The 24293-nt window shown below is 45.6% G+C and overlaps 1 protein-coding gene across 1 annotated transcript in view; it reads left to right on the top strand.

Moving 5' to 3' along the window:
- The window catches only part of MDGA2 (MAM domain containing glycosylphosphatidylinositol anchor 2), a gene marked incomplete at both ends in the record, with an annotated part of 309306 nt that overhangs the window by 92283 nt on the left and 192730 nt on the right, over positions 1–24293 (top strand). The window contains one exon of the mRNA XM_079537937.1: positions 2665–2804. Coding sequence (XP_079394063.1) covers positions 2665–2804 — 140 coding nt within the window. The remainder of the gene's footprint in view (positions 1–2664; positions 2805–24293) is intronic.

The raw sequence follows: 24293 nt of genomic DNA, 5'->3' as shown, positions 1-24293 counted from the left end.
TCAACTTTGGGCATTTCTAATTTTGCCTTCACAGAAATTTTATGACACCTTTTTCACCCCTGGATCTTTGGGATCTGTGCCGTCTGGGGAGCTTGTGGCGAGTTGAAGCCTTTTTGCTTGCGTAGACTTGTGTGTGTACAGGAGAGGGGAGATGAATTGAAATTGCTGGAAAAGAGCAGCCAACAACAGGGACTTATCTTACATCAACACATAATGAGACACAGAGAAAGGTCAGCTTGGCACCATTCTTCATAGGAAAGGACTCTCTTGGTGTATTTGCATCACGGGGAGGTTTGTTGTCGGTTTTGTTGTCACAGCTCTGTCTGACCTCACACTGAGCTTTGTGTGCACTGCGCCTGCGTGATGCCAGGACGGCGAGTGATGGATTCCTGCATGTGGTATTTACTGGGCATAATCACAAGACAAATACTTCTGAAGTGCCACAAACAAAATAAATGCCAAAGATATATTACTTCCATGCCTTGTGTGCCATTAAATCCTTGGAGGCATATTTCAGAAGTAGCTGTAATGAATATTCCTGGTGAAGAGAAGGAGGTGACATTTTGTAATTACACAATGTCTTCTGAACCATAGAACATTAAAATTAAAGGAGGATGAATATTTTTAATTCTCCTGCATTCGTTTTAGTCTTTCTTAAAGCAGTATATACTTATACTAATACAGAAGGAGTTGTTTTTTCTTTTCTGTGTTGCCATTTCAAATGTAACAGATGTGGAGCCGTGGCACAGACACTAAATCAAAGGATGCTTCAAGCGTAATTTGAAATAATATGAATACAATATGAATTAAAATGTCATATTAATATAATATGAATGTAAAAGGCAGCAGGATGTCAGTGTAATGTTGCTGACTCTCCTAATTTTATCTGATCTCCTCATCTGTGCTGAACTGCTTCTGCATGTCAGCAGTTTATGCTTTGTGTTGTGGGAGATGGTACCCAGCCGTGGGGTGGAGCTCATTGTACCACGGCTGTGTGTGGCAGAACAAGGAATAGATGTCTGTGGTCCTTGAGGTCCCTTGCAATCTGGGCCGCTCTGTGATTCTCTGACATTCCTGACATGGCAGAGGGACAGTGAAGAGCAGCCCAGTGGTTTAGAGGTCTTATTTGTTTCCTCTAAGCAGCAAACAGGGTCTCCATCCCTACAGGGAGCAGCTCTGCAGGGCTAAGGGAAGGCACAAGGCAGTTCTGAACAAGAGGAAGGCAAAGCAGACCAAGCAGGCGTGCTTGTCTGGCTGCAGCCTGGTGGGGAAGCTTTTTGCAATGCTGTTGGGTTTGAGCAGTGCCAGCAAACTGTTCTGTGCTGCTCTCTGGTCCCTCCTGGAGCCGGTCGCCTCATGCCGTCAGGCTGGGGGCACACTGTGATGTGGGAAGCATCTATTGCTTGCAAAAGCTCTTCCTCCCACGCCGGTCTCTGCAGGGAGGACAGGTTTCTGAAATGCTTGCTGAAGGGATTAACCTAAGCCGAGCACATTGAGAAATGATCTAAATATAGTAGACTGAGATGGATGGGAGCAGTGCATGGTAGTGAGGAGTATCAGGCTTAGCCATTGCAGCCTGACATAATTATTCTCCTCCTGCTCCTGTACCTGACCCGGCACTGTCCTGCTCAGGTCCTTTCCTTGAACCTCATTTTCTTCAGCCTTCAGAGAACGAGGGCCAGAATTGAAATTAAGGGCAGTGTTTGTATGAGATCCAGGCGCTGTGCAGCAGGTGGTGCCTAAAGCTGCATGCAGAGCTGCAGGAACTGCTGCACACTGTCTGTAGGTGGGCAGAGCAAAAGGCAATGAGCAGCGGTGTAAAAGCATGCAGGTTCTATGGTGGGAGCACGATCAAGTCCTTCTGGGCTCTATTTTTCTTCCACTTTCTGGCTTTCTCGATCATTTAAGGCTTCAGTTAGGACTAAAGAATTGTCCACCATTGGAGCAGCACGCTGATGAGCAGAGAGGGCAAACTGCTGGGTGTTTGAGCCCCACCAGAATTACCATTTATCTCTTCAGCTTTTGTTATTTCATTTGGCAGCGGAGTTATAACTGGAGCTCCACTTTCTTCTCCTATTGATTCACTGTCTGAAAATTTTAATAGTTGTGAATTTCATGCTGCAGAAAGAAAGATACAGCCGGGAACATCCACGGGAGAATTGCTAAAACAGAGCTGTAATTTGTACATTTGGTATCAGGAACAACGTTGCTGTTTTCCTACATGTACAATGTGTAGAACATGGTCACGTCCTGCAGCTCGGACTGATTTTACAAGAAAATTAAGGTGAGGGTTTGTTCAGCTCCAAGCCCTGATCCCTTTGACAGCAACAGGATTTCAGTATTAATGTTGAGAAGGAGCAGCATCAGCCCCGCCGTTTCTCCTGCTTAATTTTAATGGTTTAATTAAGGCACCTCATTTGCATAATGCACGCGATAATAAGTTTAGAAAGATATATAATGACGAGAACAATAAGAGAGAGCTCATTTAGAAATGGAGCCCAAAATAACCAGAAAGCAGAGGAGCTCGTGAAGGCTGTACCCTGGGGACCGTGAGATGGGGCCGAGCACCGCGGGCCATCTCTTGGCACCCGATGTGGGTCTGCTGCTGGGGAGGGCAGGGATGGCCAGGTGCTGTGCTCACTGCTCTCTGTTTGCACCTTGCAGCCCCCCCCACCGTGCGTATCGTGCACTCAGGCCTGGCGTGCAACATCGAGGAGGAGCGCTACTCGGAGAGGGTCTACACCATCCGTGAGGGTGAGACGCTGGAGCTGACCTGCCTGGTCACCGGCCATCCCCGACCACAGGTGAGCCCCCACCCAACTCTTTGGAACAGCTTCATCTGCTGCTCTGCTGCAGGGGGTTAGAGGTTGATGTGTCAGGATCCGCTGGAGGATTCGTCAGGGCTTTTGTGGGTTCGGTGCTGCAGTGCCGCAGAAGGAGCATCATCGGCACAAAAAATGATGGGTTTTGAGTGAATGGTTATCTGGGGATGTGTTGTGGTGTGATGTGGGGCTGCAGAGGTTGGCAGAAGGAAATACAAGTGTAGGTAGGGATTGCTGAGAGGGGGTGGTGTGCATCAGAGTAAATGGGCTGAGCTGGGGGGGGGGAGGCCTCACTGAGCTCCCATATCCTGGCCATGAGCATGGCATGAACCATGGCATTGAGATCCTGCAGGAAACTGAGGTTAAACTGAAGGAAATTATCCTTTTCCAGGCCTGGCTCTATTACTTTAGAGCATTTATTCAAAGATAATCTGGTCGGTCTGTGCTGGAGCTGCCTGGTATCCCCATCACCATCCCTTTTCCATGTGCACCTTGTGAAGTTATTTTACATGGAATCACAGGATCATTGAAGTTGGAAAACGTTTCTTTTCCAGAAGATCCCAACCCCACCCCACCGTGCCCACTGCCCACATCCCTCAGTGCCACATCTCCACGGCTCAGGAACACCTCCAGGGATGGTGATCCCACCAATGCTGGGCAGTCTGTGCAGTGCCTGACTGCTCTTTTGCAGAAGAAATGTTACCTGATATTCAACCTGAACCTCCCCTGGTGGATGGAACATGAGACCATGAGACATGCTTTGGCTATGAATGGTGCTGTGTTAAGCAGTCACAAAGCTTATGATGCTGCTGAATCAAAAAGAAAAAAAAAAGCCACTGTACAACCTAAGCTTCTTATCAAGAGAGCGACCACATGGCTTCCTTTTTCCCTTCTCAAAAAATCTCTGTTCTCATCTGAGATTCAGGATAGAAAATTGATTTCTCTTGGTTTTACCTGTTTATAGATTTTCTTTGTCATCCGGCACCTCTGTCTGCACCCTTGCACTCACTTTCGTGCTACAGCTCTCAAAGATTTGCCATACTTTATGTTCAGATTAATTGCCTGAGGGGTGGGGATAGCTGTGGTGGCCTCAGATGGGTGATTCTGCAGCAGAACACAGGAGGCTTGGCAGGGCTACATTTGAACATTTGCCTTTTTATCCCCTTCCTATTAAATTTCCATTCAGTTTTTCCAGCCCTCCTTCCCACCCCAAAGATGAGGCTGAGACTTTTTGTTGCCGTTGTTAGTTTTTTTGCGTTGCTGTGTTTAAACTTCAGCATGCCTTGTCTATGGGAGCTGCAGACCCCTGGATTCCATTCCCCTGGACTCTGTGCCCATAAAATCTGCCTTCTCTTAAGCAAGGCTGTGATGAATCTCAGCAGTGTTCTTTTGTCAGTGGGACTATTGGGGAAAAGCAGGCATCAAGCTCAGACAGGAGATCGAGATGGATGTAAAATCAGCAAGCTGTGGCTTGCTGTTAGCAATTGCCATAAAACTTCTCTTACCAGTCAATAATTACTCCTGGGTGTTTTAAATACAAGCAGGGTGTTTTAAATACAGCACAAGGTGTTTTTTCATACTGCTGGTTGGATACATCCTGCCTGGTCCTTCAGGGGAGCTCTGCCTTCCACCCACATTCTAAGTTAATTCACTACTTGAATATTTTTGTGATTATTGCACAGAAGGAGGCTGTGGATGCCCCATCCCTGCAGGCATTCAAGGCCAGGCTGGATGTGGCTCTGGGCAGCCTGGGCTGCTGGTTGGCGACCTGCACACAGCAGGGGTTGGAGCTGGATGAGCACTGTGCTCCTTTGCAACCCAGGCCATGCTGTGATTGTACGATTTTAGATGGTTCTTACAAGCAGCAGATGAAAGGTTGCTGCACAGGATCAGTGCAAGAGGAAACACAGCAAGTCAGGTGCAGCTTGTGGAGGTGCTGAGGTGGACAGTGTGCTGCTGGGAGGATGGTCAACATTCATGAGAGGTGGTGGGATAAGGACTGTGAGGACTTCTTGTCTGAAATCAGGTTCTGTTCCTGATATGCAAGCTGAGTTTGTAATTGAGCATCTTAAAATCCAGGGATTTGGAGCGACAGTTAATTACACCTGCAAAAGAAGAGACTTTAAAATCATGCACGCTGCTTAACAAACACTTTTTTTTCTTGTTATTGGGGCCAATTAGCTGCACTCACCTGCTTTCCTGATACTTAGCTCACAGTAGGTCTCCCCAGCTGTGGAGAGGCAGATTAGAAGCCAAGTAGCTAATGGTAGAGGATAGAAATGGAAGGTAGTGGAGGAAAATATGTGAAGTTTCTTGCTGTGGGTCCCCTTGAGATCTCAGCCAGGCAGGCAGGTGTCAGAGCTGGCAACTGGCTGGAGAGGGTGCTGGCATTGCTGGCTGGATCATGTCAAGGCACTGAGCTCGGGGAGGTCAGCAGGAGCCAGCCTGACTGCAGAGCCATCAGGTCTTCTTCTCTGATGTTTGTCTGCTTGTTGCCTTCCTCTTGGGCTGAAAGGAGCATGATGATGATGTGTGAGCTTCAGACCACTGCTGTAAGCTGCTGATAACATTTGGGGTCTTCAGAGGCTTTGTGTTCTGCCATCCCCAGGGCTGACCATCCTTCTCAATGCCCCATCCCATGGATCATCCCCAAGGGCAGCAGACCTTGATGATGCTGTGTTCCAGCCTCCTGCACACTGTTGCATTACTGTTACTGGCGCATTGTCTGTCTAGTTTTCCTTTCCATCATATTGCACTTCCTTCTGGATACATCAAGAGAGAAAAAGGCAGTGAGAAAGTGCTGCTCATGGGTCACTCTTGAAAGGATGTAGCAAAGCTGGGACCCTGGGAGAAGAAATAGTTTTGTTCTCCCTCATGTCAGTGCTCCTGTGTGCTTTACCAAAGTGCACATTTATTCCTTTTTGTCTTTCCAGGCGTTGCCTTTAACTTCTTGATCAACTGATGTATTTCTGTCACAGACATGGGTGTGCCTCAGTCTGTGATCTGCTCTGAGTCGTGTTGCAGTGATGCTGCTTTGTAGGGGCCTCTCTTTGGAAAATACATCTTTGGCTTTATTCTGTTTTCCCACCTGCAGAGCTCTCTGTACAGGTACTTAAAGGCAGGCAGAGAGATGGAAACATGTATTCGGAGCAGTGGTGGCACCTGCAAAGCGGAAGTGGTTTTGAAACTGTGTAAAAATTTTTTGTGGTCTAATCAATATCAATAAGTCCACTGGAGGAAATAAGAAAAGCTGCAGTCAGTGCTGCAAAGGGAGAGAGTTGGAAATGCTTGTACACAGTGCTTCCCCAAAACATAGCTTGGCTCCTAATTGTGCAGAAAGCTCGGAGCACCTCAGCACAACAGCTGTGCAGTGACTGTGTAGCACTGGAGCTATTACTGCTATTCATGATTTGCAGGATTCTTATACATGGCACTCATCACTTGATCTATTAAATGCACCATTAGTTGCCATAGAAACTAATTTTTCTTGATGAAGTTTTTTAAAATGCCAAAATTCCACGCTCAGGTGAGGCTAACGGTGGGTGGGCAGATGCAGCCATTACTCATAAATTATCATTTTCCAGATGTTGCCCAATGGTGGGCATGGTTTTTTTTTTCTTTTTTTAATGAACAGAATTCATCATTTCCCTTCCTGTCTGGGAATGGGAGCACGGCAGATGATGCTGCTGTGTGTCTGTGTGTGTTCCTAGGTGTGGCCCTAGGAAGCCAGCGCTGTGTCCATCTGCTCTCCTAGTGGCATCTAAGGCAGCATGGAGGTGGCTGAGACCTGTGGTATGGGTACCTTACTTGCTGCTTTATGCAGCTGGTAGGTGACAGAGCAGGGGCTGCCTGCATTGCCCATTGCCTGCTAAAGGCTGAGATACAGGCTGTGTTGGCAGGCCTTCGCCTACATCGGGGTTATTTTGGCACTCATTGTCAGTGATTCTTTTCCACATATTTTAGGTCTGTGTGCTGTCAAACCTCGGCTTACATCATCCTGTCACCTTCTGTGAAGCAAAATGTGCTGTGTGGAGCCCATCAGTGTGGCCCGGTGTCCTCCAGTGGGTGGCAGGCCTCCATGGCTGTTCCCTTGCCTTGCACCTAGGTGGGTGGGAATGTTATGTCTGCTCTGCTGGGGTTGAGTTTCTTAGTGAGTGATGCCCTACATGATCTCATGGCCACAAGTGCTTCTGCCTGTTCTGACCTTCCGTCTGCCTGCATCCACTGATGTAGTCCTGCCACAGAAGGGAAGGTAAGCTTGGAAATGGGTAGAAACCACTCATGGCTTTGGGATAAATTCAGCCTAGCACCTTGTGTGCAACACATAGTATGGTCCTTCAAGACAGGTATGCATGCTCTACCCCCAAAGAGCTGTGGGAGTCTGCCTGTTCTGGGTTGTAACATGTGCTAGTATGCACTGAGGATTCCTTCTGCAGAATCCAGTCAGAATCTCCCTCTCACATTCTTCTCCTGCCATTTCTGGGCAGCGCTCCCAGCCTATGCCTCTTAATTTCTATTAAGTCACAGGGCTAAGCTATGTGTTTACTCCTGGTTGCTTGCAAAGAGGCTTCCCCTGCTCATGGTGTGCAGGGGTGCAGCTCCTTTGAGGTGTGGGACAGCAGCTGGGTATGAGCCAGCACTGCACTCTGGAGCTTAAAGAGCTGTCTGTGCCCTGGGGTGCACCAGGCCCAGTAGTGCCAGTGGGAAGAGCAGGGATTGCTTGGGTTTGGGTGATGCTGTGTGTGGCCAGGAACAGAAATGGTCCCTGGTAGGGGATGTACTCATGTACCATGTTTGAGGCCCCAGAGATCGAGCCATGGCTGGACTGGCTGGACTTGCAGGACTGACCCGTTTTGCATCTGTATTGTTGCAGCCATTTTCCATGTGTGATGTGGCAGGGTTTTTATTGCAGATTTGTACTGCAGGAGAAAAAGAAAAAAAATCTTCAATTGTCATCTGATACTGAACAGTACAGTGGGGCTTGAATGAGTAAAGCACTGAAGGAAGCAATAGAGAAGTTGGGAAACCAGATGTATTACAAGGGTGGCAGTGGGAGACACCTTGGGTACCTCATGTTGGCCTTCATTCATTTTCCTTTCCATAGGAAGTGTGCAGTGAACCTAATGGCTTGGCCAAGGAGAGAGAAAAGGCACCCTGCTTGCACACTGCACCTTCCCTTGTGATGTGGTGCAGAGTGGCTTTGGAGATGTGGGAAGCAATGAAGTAGCACAGATCAACAATTAGAGAGAAGGATCAGTGGCTGGAACAGAGGGGTGGGTAAAGGGCTAGCTCAGCTGCTCTTAGAGATCAGAGATATAGTGCTGAAGGAGATGGGACTGCCATCCAGTGCCCTGCAGTCCAAGATGGGGCCCAGCTCAGCAGCCTGTGTGATTTAGCACTTAGAAGCAACGTTGCAGAAGCAAAAGTTCTAAAAGACAAATGGATATGAGGGTCTCGTTTGCATTTACGAGGAATCATTTTTCGCTCTTAATTGAATGTTAGGAATAAGCCAATTTTTTACAACTGTCTTGTTTTTATTCCTTCCTCCAAAGGCTGAATATTTTCCTTGCAGATCACGCATTGCTCCTTGCATCCCAAAACGAAAAAAAACCCAAAGCTTTTCAGTTGGTCCCAGCATCTCTGCAGAGTGGGTCACTGCACTTCTTTACACAAAGCAGTGCTGTCAGCTGCGGTCAGAGCGTGTTGTGCACTCAGTTTAGTGATGTGCTCAGATGCATGAGCATCTCTGTCCCAGGAAGCCTGCTACAACTCCAAAGGTGTCCTTCTTGCTTGTCCTCCAGTGTAGCCCCTCTAGGGGGATGCTGTGATTTCTGTCCCCAGTGTTTATTTCTCTTGTCAGGGCAGGGAAATGCTGTAGTGCGTAGTGAATGCATGTGCAGTGCTTTGCAGAGGTGTGAATTCAGGTGCAATACTTGAGGAAGAAAATGTCAAATTAACTGCTCATAGCATCAGCGGCAAAAATGGCACGTAAATTTTAATCAGGTTTCTTTTAGTGCTGAAGAATGATAGAAATACTTGCCCTTCACCAAGAAATGTGAGCTTTATCGAGTCAAACATTTACAAAGGGGTTCTCAGCATAAAAAGCAGGCTAATTTAGTCATGAGTCAGGCTGGATTTTGTCAGGTGTTCACTGAACATTTGTAAAATCTTTCTGTGAACTGAGGAGTGTCGCATGAAATCATCATCCATTTCCCTAACAAGAGTACAATTACTGTAATAACGATATGCAGAGGGCAATAGGAAAGCAGCTGTTCCACAGCAAATAGCCCCCTCCCCATAAATTACTTTATTTGGCTACATCAGCAGTTAATAAGAATGCCTTCCAATTAAAGCAGAAGATGTAGCATCCAGTTTGCTTCAAAGGAGCCTTTTATGTTTCACTTGCAGCTGATCAAAGCCAACTCCACGTGGGTTGTTGTTTTTTTTTTCCTGTTTGTTTGTTCTGAAACGCCGCTCCTTACGTTTTAATGGACGGAGTGCCAGAACATGTTAATTCTTCCTTTGCACTCTAATCGGGTAAAGGTAAGGTTGTGTACCGAGTATTTAATATGGCACGTGCTTTAAATAACGAAGGTGCTCTGTGATGCACTGCAGTGCTGTGCTGGCTGCTCGGTGGGAAGCTCTTTGCTGGAGCTGGAAGCACTGCGTGGTGCATCTGCTGCCTGTCAGTGTGCAGCGTTCTCCCCATCTACAAGGGGAAGTCCAAGAGTTGCCTTTGCTTGCTTCTAAACCTCGTTTGCTGATATTTGGATGTTGTCTCAGTGGCAGATCTTAGAAAGGCTCAGCTGTGAGAGGAAAGTCTTGAAGATGAGAATGTTGAAGTAAGGGCAGGCAGTAAGTGAGAAAGGAAGGAGCTTACCTAGCCATTCCTTTAACTGTGGTTTTATTAGGAAGGTTTAGCCTTCCTAATAAGCAACCTGAGAGAAAACTCAACCCGTTGCAAACAATACTTCACCCCCAATATGTCTTCATAGAATAGGTTACATTGGAAGGGACCTTAAAGATCACAGAGTCCTAGAATGGCCTGGGTTGCAAAGGAGCTCATCCAGCTCCAACCCCCTGCTGTGTGCAGGTCACCAACCAGCAGCCCAGGCTGCCCAGAGCCAGCCTTGAATGCCTGCAGGGATGGGGCATCCACAGCCTCCTTGGGCAACCTGGGCCAGTGCCTCACCACCCTCTGGCTGAAAAACATCCTCCTCATATCCAACCCAAACCTCCCCTGTATCAGTTTAAAACCATTCCCCCTTGTCCTGTCACCATCCATCCTCACAAACAGCCGTTCCCCCTCCTGTTTATATGCTCCCTTCATGTACTGGAAGGCCACAGTACTTGAAGGGAGCATTCCAACTCCCTGCCATGGGCTGGCTGCCTAGGATCCCATCCAACCTGGCATTGCACACCCCCAAGGATGGAGCATCCACAGCTTCTTTGTGCAGCCTGTTGTAGTGCCTCACCACTCTGAAACGTTTTCTAGTATTTGCTGACTCCTGCTAGTGCCTATAGATGGGGAATTGTACAGAAACAGAATTGGCTGGAGTTGTCTTAGTTGTGTGAGCTGTGCCTCCTCTCCACCGCATCCTGGAGTGCAAGATATTTTGGGGCAGTTGTAACAAGAAAGACGTGCAGCATTCTTTATGCTCAGTGTGCTCCTTGTTTATTTTATTCTGAATAATATAGGCATTTGTATCTTGCTGTTTCTCCTGGTTCTGGGAGATGTGCACTGCAGGGCAGTGCTGACTCAAGTGATGGCTGATGACTGTATGCATTGTGGTACATGGATTAAACACAGTCCTGTGAACAGCAAAAAATATGCGCCTTGCTTTCCATTCTGATAAAGGATTTTGAGAACAAGCTTCAAGATTGTTGAAAAAAATCACCAATTTTTTGTGTGCTTGCAACTGTGTTTTCAATGAGCCTACATGCATTCGCAGTGAATTTTCACATGGAATGCATAGAGCTGCAATCAGATATTCAACTCAGAAGTTTGGTCCTGACTCTTTACCAGACTTTTCTAAGACCTCCCTTAACAGAGTAAGATATCCCTTGCTTCACAACCACACCTCATTCAGGTCATTGCTTCTTGGCAGTATGTATATTTGCAAAGAGATATTGTCAAGGATGAAGCACAAGAGGTTTCATCGAAAATCGTTGATGGGCACAATGAGAACTCAGTAAGAAGTGCAGCCAGTGCCATCGAACCAGACTGATGCATCAGTTTCACAAAAATGAGGTCACGTATCCCACTGGTTTTTATATTTTTGTTGCTCTCTTTTTATGTTTTAATGAAATATATACATATATATAAAATCGTTACGTACATACATTAGCTGTATTATATTATATATGCAGCCCAAGACAATTTTTCTTCACTCAGTGCAACCCAGGCAAGCCCGAAGGTTGGACACCTATGCTTTAAATCAAGATAAATCCATCAGGGCAAGTGAAAGACAGTCACACAAAATTCAGTCACACTCTCAGATGAGAATATTGAGCTTGCAGCTGCTAAAGTGCCAGCAATCACTGAAATGAGACTGTCAGAGAATCATGCAGAGTTGGAAATGGTATCCAGGTGGGTGATTTTTACCATACCAGCTTCACATTGACCCTTGTGGAAGCTTAAAAGCTGCCAAAAATCCTCTACAGGAAGTTTCTGAAGAACGCAGAGCATGAATCTCCCACCATCAGAATAAGACTGAAATTCTTTAGCTTCCTGAAATGTGGATGTTTCTCCTCTGGATGGATCTCCTCTTTCTTCTCCCCTTCCCTTGGATCTTCCCCCCTGGCAGGATATCTGTTTGTAGAATCACAGAATCACCAGGGTTGGAAAGGACCTCCAAGATCATCCAGTCAACATACCACTTGTTGTCAGTTTTTGTTTTCCTTGTTCTAAATGTGTCGTAACCCAAGGTGGAAGTTGGGCTGATAGGATGGACCACTGGCTCTGGAGAGCTGCAGAAGTGGCTGTTTTTCCATGGCCATTAAGTGGAGTAGCTTCATTGTCAAAGGTGAGATGGGTGGTTTTGTAAGGAGGTGTGTTTTTGAGGGGTCTTGCTCGTTGCAAAGCAGAGGAAGAATTTGATGAATAAAGAGAGAATTTAGTAACCCAGGGAGTCCCGCAGAGCACGCAGATCTGCTATGGCTGAAGCAGAAGCAAGTTCTGTGGTTTGTGAGTGGATAATTCCTAAGGAAATACTTGAAAATGGTTTTTTCTGGAGCAGAAGGGAGGAGTCATTCCCATTTCTTTGGGTATTGTATAAGATGTGCTCTGAATCTCAGAATAAAACCAGTGAGCTCCTGGTATCTTCTCCCATAGCAGCAGGAAGTGTTTGTAGATGGACACAGTTAGTTTTGCTGCTGTATCGTTTCCAGTAACTAAATCTGTTAGATCCCAAAGTCCAGACGTGTAGTAGTGCCTTTGGGAAGGAGTGGGATGACTCCAAGTTTGATGCTGGTGCCTCCTCTGCTTTAATCCACCATTTGGCCCTAGAGCTGATGCCCTCCCAGGGGGGGATTTATTTAAGCCCAGTGTGTGCTTTCATGACTGGTTCCCTGACTGAGCATGGGAGGCATACTTGTTCCTCAGAGCCTTTTTCTTAAATCCCACCAAATTCAGGGGGAAGAAGACTCAAAGCATAGGGAGCTGAGACCTTCTGCATGGCATGTGATGGTAATGGCTGATGGTCAGACTTGATGATCTTAGAGGATTTTCTAACCTCAGTGATTCTATGCTAAGTTAGCCAAGACCAGAGATGCCATCCCATCATTTCCCAGCTCCTGCAGCTGCAAGTCTTTAGATTTCTCTCCTGACACTTTTGATCACCCTCAGGTTACAGCACATTGACTCACCAACCAACTTCCTTGCTGCAGACCACAGCATCCCCTTGCATGTAGCTTTACAGAATCACAGAATAACAGAATGGCCAGGGTTGGAAGGGACCTCAAGGATCATAAAGCTCCTGTCAAATGCAGGGTCACCAACCTCCCCATTTCATAGCAGCCCAGGCTGCCCAGGGCCCCATCCAACCTGCTCGTGATCAGTATTTGGATTCCCACAAAGTGGGCTGATTGGGGTTATGTTGATCCATAGCAACAGAAGTGGGTTTTTTTTAACTCCACTGAATTATTGACTTGTGTGTGTGTGAATGGCTCACGGATAGAACGGGAGCAAATTGGGTTGTTCCTGGTGTGACCATTACATTACCACTCTGTGATCTCTCTGTGCTGCTTCATTCTCTGTGCACCTATCTGGCTGTTCTGGTAGATCATCTGGAGGGTGCTCTGTAACTGAGGCTTGCTCCTACTCTGTTATCAGAGTGTTTTTAGGCTTGTTTTCCCTCCTGGAGACTCCCTAGGCAGCTTAGGCACGTGCAGTCTTTGCTGTTTTGCTTCGTTTTGTTTTTTTAATAGATTGCTCTGTATGTTAGCAAAGGAAAGAAATCTGAATCTGAAGAGGAGAAGCTGATCTGTAAATAAGTGGAACTGTTTAATCTACATGTAAATGTTTGCCTTTTCAGCCAAAAGCGATTGAAAAGAAGACTCAGCTGTCTGTCCCAGCTCATTTGGTATGCGCTATTACTGTACTCCATAAAAAGTGGCAGCCAGTGGGGGAAAAAAACAGCTCAAAATGTCATCGATCTGCTAAGCGTGACTGTAGGGATTGCCTAAGGGATGAGAGCTTGGAAATTCCTTCATGGGATGCAGAAATGTTTCTTCGTGCTTGCATGGGAGACAACTTCTGTGTGTTTTGTTCTGCGTTGTCGTCTTCTGTGTGGGCTGCAGTTGTTTTGCATAGCAATAAGTTCATAATTAGACACCAAAAAAAGTATGACTCCAATTATTCTTGATAGCGGTTTCATTAGAGAGGAACTCCGCTGTGCTGTGTGACTGCTCCTTCTTTTTGAGTGGTGTGGCCACCTCTGCTTACAAAGGTACAGCCCTGCTGTAGTCCTGGTGGGTCCTTGTGAGCAGTTACTGCATCGTTACAGGCTGAGTCTTCTCCTGCACATTTTTGGGATCCAGGAGGCAAAAATAACAAGCGAGAATCTTTTTCTCCCTGTATGTCTATCAATCAAAATGATAAAGATATTTATGACTTGCACATTTTAATGGTGTAATTAGATATAATTACATGTTCAAATGATTACACATATGAACACTAATTACATAATTGAAGACAATTATGCTAACTAGGTAAATACATAATTAACTAAACATCTCTGGTAAAATCGAGGAAATTTGTACGCCATCCAAAGGAAGGAAAATCACAATAAACAACAAGTAGTAACCCTATGGGTCTGACAGTGGAAATGGAGAGAGATGCCCAGAGCCTCAATAGTATCTCCAGAGCAGAAGAGCCTTTGGGTGCAGATCACAGAATCCTAGAATGGCCTGGGTTGCAAAGGAGCACAGTGCTCATCCAGCTCCAACCCCCTGCTGTGTGCAGGTCACCAACCAGCAGCCCAGGCTGCCCAGAGCCACATCCAGCCTGGCCTTGAATGCCTGCAGGGATGGGGCATCCACAGCCTCCTTGGGCAACCTGTGCCAGTGCCTCACCACCCTCTGGTGGTGATATTTCCTCCTCATATCCAACCTAAACCTCCCCTGTCTCAGTTTCAAACCATTCCCCTTGTCCTGTCACCGTCCACCCCTGTAGATCATTACCGTGTGCTGGGCAGTGCCAAATAAATGACTGCAGTGACTGTCAACTTCACAAGTTTTAAACACTTGCTGATTAGTGTACGTCTTTCCTTTGGAAATCTCTGCTCACTCTTGTTTGATAATAGGATGTTTACCACACCTTTGCTCTACATTCTGCTCCCTTAGCCCTGTCCTTTATTTTTCATTGCGTGCTGAACCAGGTTCTTTTTCTTAATTAATTTCTGTTTGCTGTTCTCTTGATATGTGGCAGCTGTTCCCTGCTCCCTTTCCTTGGCACTTGGTGGGAGTCATATAAAGGTATGCCAAGAAAGCTCAACAAGACATGAATGATGCTATTGGTGATTATTGAATTTCTGATCCATTTTCTTCTTCCTGTGTTCTAATTTGAAAATAAGCTCTCGTCTCAAAGTTGGGAAGACTCAAACACGTGCTGCATTTGTTTTCCTTTTGCAAATATTGTGCTTTTACGACTTTTGTGAGGGTGGATGGTAATAGGACAAGGGGGAATGGTTTTAAAGTGAGACAGGGGAGGTTTGGGCTGGATATGAGGAGGAAGTTTTTCATCCAGAGGGTGGTGAGGCACTGGCACAGGTTGCCCAAGGAGGCTGTGGATGCCCCATCCCTGCAGGCATTCAAGGCCAGGCTGGATGTGGCTCTGGGCAGCCTGGGCTGCTGGTTGGCGACCTGCACACAGCAGGGAGTTGGAACTGGATGATCTTTGAGGTCCTTTGCAGCCCAAGCCATTCTGTGAATCTGTGGTTCTTTTTGAATCAGTTTGTATCCTTGGCCTTCCTTTCATCATGGCAATAGTTTGTTACTGTTAGCCATGCAGCAAGGTTATATTTTGGATGTGGATTTTATTTTTTTTTGTAATGTTAATAGAAATAATTTGATAATTGTGTTTGATAATTTCAGTTGTTCCCTCTGATTTCTAATGAGAACTAGTGGGGTTGGTGCAGTCCATGGTTTTTGCTTAGCAGCTGTTGATCTTTTCTGGTTTTAGCTCTGCTGATAGGATTTCGTACTGAGTTGCAGCTTCAAGATTACTTCTGGATTCCCTTTTCTGTCTTCTACCCACCTCCCCAGTTCTGCCACCTTTCAAGCAAAAATTGATGTTGTTTCCATCCATTGCCATCACAGCTAAATAGGGTAAATGTCAGGATCACACTCTCCTTTTTAGCTCTGTCAGTTTACAAGGTGCACCTCGGCATGCATGGAAGAATACAGCTCAGTTAATGCTAATGGATTCCAGAGATTGTGCATTGATTCAGGAGGTGGTCTGGGATTGAAGGGGGTGTTTGCCTCATGCTTTGCAGGATGCCATGCAGGGAGGGCTCAGGAGTTGCTGGTAGTGTCCAGTGAGGATGTGAAGGCAGCGCCCAGTGGTCACCAGAGCTCACTATTTGGAAGGGATTTTCCTCTGCGTGCAGCAGGGCTGCTTATCAGCAGCGTTTGAAATAAAGCACGATTCTCCCGGATTACACCTTATGAAGTTTTTAAAATGGGAACTAGTTTAAATAAACAGACTGATATTGCATCGCAGGAAATTGATAAGCCTGGTGCTATTTGCAGAAGACAATGCAGTGGAAAAAGAGCCATTTAAACCCGGCGGTTTGCGATGCTCGGTTAAGTGGATTTAATGTGCTCGAGCAGAGGTGTGCCAGCTCAGCGTGGCGATGCCCAGTGCGGGTGGTGGCGCTTTGGCCCTGCAGCCCCAGCACTGTGCAGGTCTCCATCTCATAGCATTCGCCATCTGCACTGAAATAGCTTTCCCCTGTGATCCTATTTTAGCTACACCATGCTGGCGTCAGCCGCTGCTGCTTTTGTTTTCTTGTTTACAGGCATATTTATTTGTGACGCTTGTCAGTCAGTTGGGAGGCTGCACATCTGCTCAGAAACATCCTCATAGAACGGCCTGGGTTGTAAAGCAGCACAATGCTCATCTAGTTTCAACCCCCCTGCTATGTGCAGGGCCAACCAGCAGCCCAGGCTGCCCAGAGCCACATCCAGCCTGGCCTTGAAGCATCCAACATGGCCTTCCTGCTTTCCAGTGCAGGCAGCAGTCAGGGTTTGTGTTAGGAAAGATGAGAAGAGGGATGTTTCCTTCTGTCTTCCTCAGTTTAAGTGTCTGGGTGTGCTCTGGCCCTCTTGAGTGCTTGGCTGCTCCCAGGGGTCTTGCAGAGAAAGGAAACGGGCAGAGCGCAGCAGCAGAAGCTCTGCTGCCTTAAGGAATGCTACAATAGGAAAAAAATAAAAGCATCAGTTTTACACTGCCTACATTTCAGGATGCCTTTGTCACTTTGAAATGCAGTTTTATTATGAAAACTGACTTCAAAGTTAAAAAAAAATGCTGTTTTGCAGAGAGCTTTTCCTTTCTCTGTTTAGACTCGAGTCTTCTGAGTTTAACAACAGAAGCATGTTTTTATGCCTTTCTGCTCTCAAGGGAAACAAGCAGCTCTGGGAACAGAGGAGCTGATGGCTTTTGGCTTCCTACTTCTTGTGCTGTGGTTGCACTGCTGCTCCCCACAGTTCTGTCCTGCACATCCCTGTCCCCAGGCTGGGTGGAGATATGGCCTCTGGACATCAGGAGTGTGGGATCTGTCACTGCCTTTGTCAGCCATGGGGGAAGCCAGACACTGGGCTTCAAAAGGTTCTGCAGCCATTTAGTGTTTGGATCTCCTTGCTTAAAAAATGGGGCTAAAATAGCTGTTTAGGGTAAGGGGAGATCTTGATGTCTTGGAATCCTGTGAGGATGGGGTGCGGGTTCCAGCAGGCAGCAGTTGTGCAGGGGAACTGGGCGATGGAAACCCAGCAAAGGGAAGGTGGCTCCTTTGGGGCCATGAAGGTGGTTCCTGCACTGGAGGACACAGAGTTTGTATCCATGGGTCTGTGCTGACCCCCAGTGCTCCTGGAGAGGTTCTTTGGCACTGCTGACTGTGATTTAAGGAAGCACTGAGGATGAAGGATCCTTTGTATAAGCATCTTAGGTTGGAGTGGCTGGGGGAAGCCGTGCCTAATCTATTCTGTCATTGCCTTTCTTTGGCCTCTTCTGTTGAAAAATGGTCTTCTATCAACTTCTAATCCCTTGTTCTAAAGGTGTTACTGCTCTACCTCTTCAGTCAGTATTCCAAAGTTGCAGAGCTTATATGCCACGTTTCTATGAATTTAATGAGCATGGTGGCTTTCTCTGTACCATTCTGCAGTGGTTTGTATAACCATCAGAGTGGGACCGTTGCCTTAGATTTTATTCCATCTGATTAATTTCTGTTTGCTACCACCAGAAAACCTCTCAGTGTTTTGATCCAACAGCTCAGAGCAGCGATGGAGCTGGCAAGGAGCATGTGGCTAGCTGTGGTTCCAGCTTCATCCTCAGTCCTTACAGTCACAGCTTCTAAGTCAGGATGGGGCTTTCCCAGCAGCTCATCTGTGCAGATCCTCACTGTGAACACTTTCCAGTGGCCACCAGATTCTCAGCTTTCTCATCACAGCATCGCTGCTGTAACTCATGTGACTTTGGTTATACAAAAGTCTCCTTGCAATGGTGAAAATTTTAAAAAGTGTCTTGTATTTATTTGCCTTCAAACCATTTAAGAACTATAGTGAATGCATTTCCATGCATTTTAAGTTATGAGGATGTATTTATGACTCCGGTGTTTTAACATAGTATATACCAGCATTGGAAGGCCAGCATAAAAATTAGTAACTGAGAATTCAAGCGGTGCTGTGCCTCCGTCATTCTGCCCTTAGATCATGTTCTTTATCATGAGGGTGAAGTTGTATTTCATTTTGAAGCAAGTTAATGCTTCTGAATGCAAATCCTCAGAGAATAATAAAAACCATATCGTTCACAGGTCTTCGGATCATTTCACAAAGCTCACTGAATAATTTATTTGATGGTCAGTGAATAATTTCCCATCAGGACTGCCTAACTGTGCAAGGCATTGTATGTCTTGCAACTGTTGACATTGTTGAGGTTATATTGACGTGGATGGAAATAGGGCTCCGTGAAATTAATGGAACTCAGTCCTTTTCAGTTGATGCTGAGAAGTTCAGCTGCTATATGAGATGGAAAAAGACTCCAGCCTTCAGTGAAATATTGATAGTGAAACGTATATTGATTAATCAGTAGGAAAGCGCAAATTTTTTGAAGCAGTGAAGCTTCTTAAAGTGGTAAGGAAAATCATTATAGTCAAAAGAGGATAAACTACTGCAATTAATTATTTAGCGGGTTACAAAAAGATGTTTTGAGAAGATATCTATGGATGTTTCCCCAGACACCCCCTTTTGATAAAGAAAACCAGGCTGTTATAGGATCCTGCTTATCTTAACGCAAGACGTTGCTTTACTCATCTAACAGAATCTTTTTTGCAATTGAAAGCAAGTTGTTTTACCAGCTTAGAATCATAGAGTCATAGAATCACCAAGGTTGGAGAAGACCTCCGAGATCATCTAGTTCAACTGTTCACCTACCAACAGTATTGCCCACTAAACCAAGTCCCTCAGTACTACATCTGAATGTTTCTTGGACACCTCCAGGGACAGTGACCCACCACCTCCCTGGGCAGCCCATTCCGTTGCCTGACCACCCTTTGGGAGAACAAATTTTTCCTAATAACCAACCTGAGCCTCCCCTGGGGCAACTATTCACCCCACAGTTGTAATGATTTGCTCGTTAATTTCTTCCTACATTGTTCAGTTCACTTAAAATTTCTTCATTCGTGTGTAATCCATCTTTAGATTTTCAACCTTCAAATGAAAGAAATCCTTCCTCCTTCCCCTGAAAAATGGAGGAAATTCTTCATATTGGTGTTCAGGCAGTTTAGCCATGTGTGATGCCTAACTTGTTCTTTGATGGCAGTGTGTGTTTGCCAGCTTAGACCCAAACTACTTCAAAATAACAAAGTCAGCTTTTCTGCCTTGTAAGCTGCAGTTGTGTTAAACATGTAGTTCTCTTTGAAAAAAGCTCATTAGAGAAAGCATGTGCTTCCCTCATCTTACTCCTCTGTGCAGGTGGGGATGCGCAGCCCCCTGCCATAACCCTTCTCCATCATTTCCTGGGTGCTGAGTTGTGCTCTGGTGGAGCTCTGCAAATGCCTTCTCAGCATTTATAGGAAATAAATCAATGTGTTCTCTGAGGGGAAACATACAGCAAATGTAACAGGAGAATTGTCTGGAGGAAAACTTGTGTTTGCTGATGGCTTTGGGTTTTGTTGCTTGGCCGTTCTATTCCTCCACATCTGGGTGTTTCCTGGTAATGTTAATAGGGATTTAAAAATGAATTTGGGCTGCTTACGAGGTGTATTATCCCATTATTAATTATACCGTGTCTATAACGAGTAATGAGAATACATCAGGTCTATCTTCAGACCTAGCAGTGGCATTCCATCCACCATTTTCTCCGGTGTCACCTCAGGGTCAGTTGGTGCCCTGCTGTCACACAGTGAGTTGCTTGGCAAGGGGATGGGAAGAGGTGATGCCTCAAGGAGTGCTGTAAACATTTCTCAGTGCTACGAGGAGTTGGAGTTGCTGTGCTGTGGGGAGGAACTGCATTTTGCTCAGCATATCTGTGAGATTTGTGCATGCAGAAGGTCAGTTCATACAGAAATCCTGGCTTGTGCTGCTGGGGCTTGGCTAGCTGTTGGGTGACTTGGCTTTAGGTTGAGAATGGAAACGTCTGTCTTGCAGTAGCACAGAAGTTTCAGAAATGAAGGGATAGGTAGCTCAGGTCTATATCAGATGCTAATGTCTTCAGTTATTCTTCCTGCCCCTTGATTTATTTTCCCTGCTTTTCCTTGTGTTACACCAGTCGAACTGGAAAGCAAATTGTGAGGTCTCTGGCACTGAATCAGAACCGATCACGTGCTGCATGTTAACACTTGCTGTCTTTGATCAGTTTTAGATAAGTAAAAAACCTGTGCTTTTCTACATCCACCCACTGAAGCATTAGTTTGTGCGTAAATGTGAGCACCTGAGTTGTCCCATGAAAGTCAGTGGCACTGGCCACCTGCCTGTTTTCTGTGGACATTGCTCAGCCTTGTCTCTGTTGCTGTGAAGTTAGAGCAGGGCTGGTACTTGATGTTCAGGGTGGCACCTCAGCTGCTGCAGACCTGAAATAGATTTGGAAGTGGAAGAGTCTCCCATTCTGCATTTGGTTTCTCACTGACAGCAGCTTAGTAGCCCTGTTGAAGATGGAGGATTATCATTTTTGGCAGTAAGAAGGGGCTTGCTTGGGATTGGCTGCAATGCCAGTCTTGATATTTCACACAACAAATTGTGTGCAATCAACACCACTTTTACTAGAAGCTGTTTTTATTCAATACAGCAGTACTTCAGACCTTGTTGTATCAAATAAATAGGAGGAGAATCTCGTATACCACTGCAGCATCCCGATAGCCCAAAGCAATATCTAGTCAAATAAATGTGGACGTTTTGTACCCTCTGTGCCACTGGGCGTGCTGCATCCTGTGGCCCTGCTTTACTATAAAAGCCATCGAAACTCAACACCTTTCTGCCTTTTTTAATCCATACGTGTAACTAATCCTGTAACTTAGAGACGTGAATGTTCTCCTTTTACATATGGTGGGGCTGAACTGGTGAACGCCTGGAAGAATTGCTGGAGTAAATGTGAGCTTGCAAAGTAAGCACAGTGCAGAGTTGTGCTGGCCAGTGGGGTTCAGATCAGTGCTGCGAGGCCCCGTAGAAGGGAAGGACACAGATGGGGTGCTGCTGGTGGGGATCTCCATGCCAAGGACACTGACTATCTCTGTGCAGAAACCTGAGGGTTGGACAGCCCAGAAATACTGTCTCTTCCACTCGATGTTGGTGTAAACACATAAAGCATAAAATGGAGATGTTTGTGCACAATAACCAGAAATCAGTACAGCCCGTTGTTTAAGACATAGGGTAGAAGAGAGGGGGGAAAAAAACCTCCTTAAATGTTTCAAAAAATTCCTGCTTATAAAGAATCAGGAGTGGAAGAAATATATTTGGAAATCAGAGATTCCCAGGTTCTACATTTGTTTGCTCACTGATGACAGCTTTCCATCCCCATCCAAAATAGTGCAGCTCTTAGGAGTCGGGCTCAGTGATCACTGTGAGCCCCATCACACTTCATTATTTTGCACCGTGTCTTCTGTGTTTATCATGAAGGTGAGTGCTTTTGCTTTTGGTAGCTGCTGCGCCAGTCATTGCTTTCACGAGAATAAAACTAATCTGGAAGAAAAACAAATACAAGGGACTTTTTTTCCTCTTCTTTGGTCATACTTTAAGATGGATTTTTCTGAAGGTTCGTGTCTTTATGCATAATGAAATGTAGCACATCCCAGTGAAGTTGTGCAAAGAGCTCTGTCACACCTGCTGACATGCAAAGGAAGACTTTAATCTCATTTGGGGATTTTAGCAGTGGTCAGGAGAGACTCCACATCCTTGTTTCCTTAGCCATATCAGAGGGCAGCAGCTCAATTGGTGGCAGTCAGATGCCATACGATCCCAGCCCAGCAGGAGGTGTATCTATTTTAAGGCATGTATTTACTGTGTTCGATATCAGTGCTGCAGTGTACGAAACAGACTGTCAGAACTTTGTTTTCTATCAGCTTTTTCCAAGGGAAGAATGAAAATATCCTGTGCTAATTCTATTGAAAATATTGAGTGGTGACCCCACCACTCCCTGGGCACCCTGTGCCAGTGCTGGGCCTCTCCTTCAGAAAATCATAGACTCATACAATGGCCTGGATTGCAAAGGAGCACAATGCTCATCCAGTTCCAACCCCCTGCTGTGTGCAGGTCACCAACCAGCAGCCCAGGCTGCCCAGAGCCACATCCAGCCTGGCCTTGAATGCCTGCAGGGATGGGGCATCCACAGCCTCCTTGGGCAACCTGTGCCAGTGCCTCACCACCCTCTGTGTGAAAAACTTCCTCCTCATATCCAGCCTAAACCTCCCCTGTCTCACTTTAAAACCATTCCCCCTTGTCCTATCATTATCCACCCTTGTACTGTCCATCCTACCTGGTGGAATATTTAGAGAAGGATGTTTCCTTGGAGCTGATGCTCCTCTCTCAGCTCCTGTCTCCAGCTGATGAAAGCACTGACCCAAAGCAGATTGCAACCCAAACCCTAAATCAACGCATTTTTCAGAAAATCCATCAATGGCGTGGTTTGTTTTTATTGTTGATTTGGTTTGGTTTTTGTAGAAATAAGAATTCAGATTATATGATTTCAAAGATATTTTAAAGTTTGCTGATATTTACTATTTTAATACATATAGATGGTAATAGAATCTTTGGCAGATGTTATTGAAAACTTAAATATTTTTTTTATCTGCTGCTTTGTCTGGGCAGGAATAGTTGGTAGAATCTGAGAAAAATCAGGCAAAGTATTCTTGGAGTTCCTCACACCTACATTTTTAGTTATAAAAAAGTAAAGTCTGCAGTTGCAGGAATGCTGCCTGAGGGCACTGAAGCTGTAGAGTGAAATATGGTTGTGTGTACCAGGGCATCCACTTCAGCCAATCCAGTGCTGCCAAAGGTGTTGATGGTTCAGGGAACAGTCATGCATACACAAATCAGAGGAAAATGTAGGAATATAGAATCATAGAATCGCCAAGGTTGGAAGAGACCTCCAAGGTCATCCAGTCCAACCATCCACCTACCACCAGTATTTCCCCACTAAACCACGTCCCTCAGTACCACATCTAAATGTTTCTTGAACACCTCCAGGGACGGTGACTCCACCACTCCATGTGCAGCCCATCCCAGGGAATTACCACTCTTTTGGAGAATAAGTTTTTCCTAACATCAGCCTAAATCCCCCTTGGTGCAACACGAGGCCACTCCTTCTCGTCCTATTGCTAGTTGTGAGGGAGAAGAGGCTGACCATAAGTAGGTACAACCATTTAAGTCATGCTATGGCCAGATGGGTTAGAACATAGTCATTCATAAAGACTGAATTATTGTGAATGAATTGTTCATAAGTTGTCTTTGACATACACATGTTTTATAAGAAGAAGAGGAAAGAGTGATTTGTTAACTAAAGACCAGAATTATGGCAGAGCAGTGATGGTGTGTGGGTGACATTTCCCAATATGCAGTGGTAACAGTGAGTGCTTTGGAAACTGTGTCCTCAGAAGCAAGTGAGCGCGTATCTGTGTGATGGATTAGCATCTGTTAGTTCAGTTTGTGCATGCTATGATGTACAGGTGTAGCTCTGTAATTAAAAAAGTTTGTGTTATGACTAGAGATGGCTCTGACCTCTTGATGAAACAGAATTTATTTCCTTCCTGCATTATGCACGCTGGGTGGATAGCACGCAGGGTGTGCTGTGTTACTTCTGCTTTAGAAACAGGGTTCTAAGCAGGAAAGAAGGTTATGCACAGCTGAAGCTGACAGCTGTATCTGATAGGTACATCTGGTTGAAGGGTTGCTTTGTGCCAAGTATTGGGGAAAAATGCAGTATCTGAACTATATGGATACTCACTTAATCTGCTTTAAAAGTATTTCAAAATAGATTATTTATTATAATTTTATGTATATATATATTTATATAATATTTATTTATTTAGAATCCCCTGCAGTAGAGAAGCAGAGATGCTTGTTTGGGTTTTGAGGCCAATACTTGCCATGGTGTCCCATGAAACCATGGTCCCCATTTTCCCACCCCTCCCCACCCTGAAAGCAGCATGATGCTGGTTGTGTGACAGCAATGATGCTGGTTGTGTGACAGCAATGATGTTGGTTGTGTGACAGCAGTGATGCTGGTTATGTGACAGCAGTGATGCTGATTGTGTGACAGCAGTG

This window comes from Tetrao urogallus (genome assembly GCF_951394365.1).
Source record: "Tetrao urogallus genome assembly, chromosome: 6".
Lineage (NCBI taxonomy): Eukaryota > Metazoa > Chordata > Aves > Galliformes > Phasianidae > Tetrao > Tetrao urogallus.
Note: the sequence above shows the minus strand (reverse complement) of the source record. Positions and strands in the feature narration are given on the sequence as shown.